Source organism: Pelodiscus sinensis, chromosome 1, assembly GCF_049634645.1.
Source record: "Pelodiscus sinensis isolate JC-2024 chromosome 1, ASM4963464v1, whole genome shotgun sequence".
Lineage (NCBI taxonomy): Eukaryota > Metazoa > Chordata > Testudines > Trionychidae > Pelodiscus > Pelodiscus sinensis.
Window position 1 is genome coordinate 330,556,134 of NC_134711.1, and position 4,455 is coordinate 330,560,588.

Consider the following 4,455-nt stretch of genomic DNA (forward strand, 5'->3'; position numbering starts at 1 on the left):
ATGATGCCAGCCGACAATCACAGCGTTTTTACCCCCGTCACCTTCATCCTGACCGGATTCCCGGGTACGGAGGAGTCTCAGGTCTCGCTCGCCATCCCCTTCTGTCTGATGTACGTTGCGGTGCTTCTGGGGAACTCTCTCCTCCTCTACATCATAGCGACAGAGCGAAGCCTCCATGAGCCCATGTACCTTTTCCTCTCCATGCTGGCTGCTGCTGATCTGCTGTTATCCACCACCACAGTGCCCAAGATGCTGGACTTGTTCTGGTTCAGAGCAGGGGAAATTTCTTTTGCTGCCTGCCTCACACAGATATTCTTCATCTATGTGAGTTTTTTCGCAGAATCAGCCATCCTGCTGGCCATGGCGTTTGATCGGTACGTTGCCATCTGCAACCCCCTGAGATACACCACCCTGCTCACCAAGCCTGTGGTCGGGAAGATCGGGCTGGCGGTTCTCACAAGGAGTTTCTGTTTCGCTTTCCCCATTGTCTTTCTCGTGATGCGAATGAAGATCTGCGGAAATAACCTCCTGCCTCACATCTATTGCGAGTACATGACCCTATCCCAGCTGGCCTGCGACAGCATCACATTCAACATCTGGTACGACGTAACCAAGACCATTTTAGTAATCGGCTTGGACGCTGTGCTCATTGCTGTGTCCTATGTGCTGATCCTCAGGGCCGTCTTCCAGCGCCGGTACCAGGGTGCCCGACTCAAGGCTCTGCGCACCTGTGGCTCCCACATCTGTGTCATCCTGTTGTACTACCTGCCAACTTTTGTCTCCTTCTGCAAATACCAATTTGGACAAATCATCCCTGGTTCTACTCTCAACCTCCTGGCCAACGTCTATGTGCTCCTTCTCCCCATGTTAAACCCCGTCATTTATGGGATGATGACAAAAGAGATCCTGAAGCGGGTGATCAAGATGTTTTTTAGATGCTGCAGCTGAAGCCTCCTGGCTGAGCTGAAAGAGTCAAGGAAATGCCTCGGGACTTGGAAATGAAAGCCGGGTTTTCTTCTGAATTGCCGTTGTATTGTAACGATGGCCTTTCACTTCGTGAACTTGACGTAATTCTTCATCCAAGTTGTCTCCATTATTCCGGGGCTGCCCTGGCTCCAGGAACGCTGCTTCCTTCCAAAAAAAGGAAGCTGGAGCGAGTGAGTCTTGTGCTAATTTGAATTGGAAACGCAAAGCAAGAAAGAGCAAAGGTAAAATCCCCACGGGAGGGAGGATGGTGTGTTCGTCTGCTCTGCGGCAAGCTGCATCTGAGCTACCCATAGAAGGTGTCACCAATGGGTCACAAAACCTGCACCGATGCACCAGTCAAATCAACTGTGAGACTGCACCAAAGAGAAGGGGGAACAGAAGAGCGGCCACACTGAGTCAGACCAAAGGTCCATTTAGCCCAGTCCACCAGCAGTGGCCAATGCCAGCTGCCCCAGAGGGAGGGGGCACAAGGGGAATCCCCCACCGGATCCAGAAGGAGGGTGCCAGAGCGTGTTCTGCTCCCAGCCTGCCCTGTCCCTTCGCCGTGAGCGCACTGTGGAGCAGTATGGCGGCCGGGGGCACGTTTCCTCAGGGGATGGCGCAGGGATTCTGCGTCCCGTCTCCCCCCGTCCCAGCACCAGCACAGTGGGGGACATCCACAAGGCTGCCACTGGCCGTGTTGGCCTGGAGACCCGCCCCGGAGGATGGAGCCAGCACAGACCCTCCACCCCGCCCCACCGCAAACACGGCCAGGGACTGAGATTAGGCCCGGCTTAGCCAGGCTGGTCTCACTCGGGTCCCCACACAGGTGGCTTCACGGCCGGGACCATGTGGGACAGAGGTTAGGAGGTGCCGTGGGGGAGGGGCTCATCGGCACATGCTCCCTGGTCCCAAATGCCCAGGGGGAGCGAGAGAGCAGAATCAGGGGTCTGGTTTATTTCATTCTAAGGCGGTGGTCCCCAACGCGGAACAAAGAGGGTCAGCGTCACATCCCCATGCTGCTGGTGTCCCAGAAGACGGGAGGGGAGGACAGAGGATGGATCACTGCTTAACTGCTCTATTCTGTTCACACACACAAACACGCACCTCGACGTTGTGGTTCAGAGCACTGCTGGAGACAGGAAAAGCTGGACCATTGGTCTGACCCAGGCGGCTTCATGGCAGGGACCATGGGAGAGAGCGGTTAGGAGGTGCGGTGTGGGAGGGGTTCCTTGGCACATGCTCCCTGGTCCCTGCCCGCGACCGGGGGGAGCAGGAGAGCAGATCAGGGGTCTGGTTTATTTCTTCCTAAGGGAAGTTTTGCTGCTGAGGGAAAGAGGCTGATTCCTCCAGGGGTGCGCAGGCTGGTTTAAAGTTCTGCTAATGTCACAAATCTCTGGGGGAATCTTCCCCCCCTTTCCTCCCTCCCGTTCCTGCAGCTGGGGAGACAAAATGTCCCAGCAGCGCCGAGAACGGGATGAGCTGGGTCAGACCAATGCTCCATCTTTTCCTGTCTCCAGAAGTGGCCTAAACCACCACTTTGGTGTGTGTCTGTGTGTGTGTGTGTGAAGGGTAAAGGGCAGCCAAGGTGATCCATCCCCTGTCCTCTCCTCCCATTCTTTGTGGCACCAGCAGCATGCAGATGTGACATTGACCCTCTTCGTTAAGAGCCATTGATGGATAATTCCCCCGGATTCACCTAATTCTTTTTATACCCCCCTTATACGTGCATCTAGTTCTTTTTTTGAACTCCTTTGTACTTGTGGCCCTCACAACATCCCCTGGCAGTGAGTTCCGCAGGTGAGCTCTGTGTCACATGAAAAATTTTTCGTATTCAATCCTCTTCCTGTTGATTACACCATAGAACCCCTGCTTTTGTATTGCATGACAAAGCTCACAGCATTTCTCTCTTCGTTTTCTCTACATCCTGCAAGATTACACAGACTGTCCAGTAAAGACTCCTCCCCGGGGGCTGGGGCAGTGCTCCCCTGCTATCATGCCCCACCAGTTTCCCTCCCCCATGGCCTGCAGGCTCTCTGGGGGAGACCAAGCTCCAGAGGCTGCCGCCCCCTCCAGCAGCCTCCCTCTCCCGCAGCCTGCAGGCTGTCTATGGGTGGTAGGGCGCTGGGGCTGCCCTTTTTGCAGTGACTCCCCCCCCTCGCCCCGCACTGTAGGCTCTTTGGGGAGGGGCAGGCTCTGGGCCCCCATCCCCACGGGCTGCAGGCTCTCCACAGAGGACCAGACCTGAGGTTTGGGGTTGCAGGTTCCTAACCAGCGGGTAGGCAAGATGGTGCATCCCCAGCCCTGCTGGCTACTCCCCTGATGCTGCATCTGTCCCCAGTGGCCACTCTCAGTATCGCGTCCGTCCCCTCTCTGTGCCCCTGCCCTTCCCATTGCTCCTCTCTCGCCCCCGCCTTTCCATGGAATGGAAAACAGGCCCCTTCCCAGGAATACAGGCTCGGGGTGCGGAGTCTGGGAGGAAGGGAGGCTGCAGGAGTATGCTGGGGGTGCAAGGTCTGGGTGGGAGGGAGGGTGCAGGAGTGGACTGGGGCTGAGGGTGCAGGGTCTGGGTGGGAGGGAGGGTGAAGCATCGGGATGGGGAACAGGGTCTGGGTGCAAGGGAGGGTGCAGGAGTAGACTGAGGGTGCAGGGTCTGGGTGGGAGGGAGTCTGCAGGAGCAGACTGGGGCTGCGGGTGCAGGGTCTGGGTGGGAGGGGGGTGCAGGAGCAGACTGGGGCTGAGGGTACAAGGTCTGGGTGGGAGGGAGGGTGCAGGAGCAGACTGGGGCTGAGGGTGCAGGGTCTGGGTGGGAGGGGGGTGCAGTATCAGACTGGGGCTGAGGGTACAAGGTCTGGGTGGGAGGGGGGTGCAGTATCAGACTGGGGCTGAGGGTGCAGGGTCTGGGTGGGAGGGTGGTGCAGTATCAGACTGGGGCTGAGGGTGCAAGGTCTGGGTGGGAGGGAGGGTGCAGTATCAGACTGGGGCTGAGGGTGCAAGGTCTGGGTGGGAGGGGGGTGCAGTATCAGACTGGGGCTGAGGGTGCAAGGTCTGGGTGGGAGGGGGGGTGCAGGGGCAGACTGGGGCTGAGGGTGCAAGGTCTGGGTGGGAGGGAGGGTGCAGGGGCAGGCTGGGGCTGGGGTTCAGGCTCTAGCAGGGAACGAGGGGAAGGAGGGGCAGGTATTTGAGGCACTTATCTAAGGTGGCTTGCGGGGAAGCAGAGGAATCTCCACCCCGCCCTGTTCTTGCAGGCACCGCCTCACGGGTCCCATTGGCCAGTTTTCCTGCCAATGGCAGTGATGGGGGCGGAGCGTGTGGGCAAACGCTTCCCTGCACGACTGTGCCCCCCCCTCCAGGCAGAAGCAGCCATGCAGGGGCTTCCATGCCAGCTCCCCACTGCTTCCCTCCACTGCGGGAGAGGGGCAGCCCCAAGACTCACAGTCCAGATCAAGGGAAGGTGGGGGCTGGATTCAGCCCACAGGCTGTAGGTTC

The 4,455-nt window shown here is 58.3% G+C and overlaps 1 protein-coding gene across 1 annotated transcript; it reads left to right on the top strand.

Annotated features, from left to right (window-relative positions):
- Positions 1-948, top strand: LOC142827366 (olfactory receptor 52B2-like). Its single transcript, XM_075922538.1, has one exon. It carries the CDS (start codon positions 1-3, stop codon positions 946-948), a length of 948 nt encoding a protein of 315 aa, XP_075778653.1.
- The last annotated feature ends 3,507 nt before the right edge of the window (positions 949-4,455 follow it).

What these genes read in the sequence shown, in the direction of transcription:
- LOC142827366 (XM_075922538.1), top strand. Translation starts at nt 1, where the DNA reads ATGATGCCAGCCGACAATCACAGCGTTTTTACCCCCGTCACCTTCATC.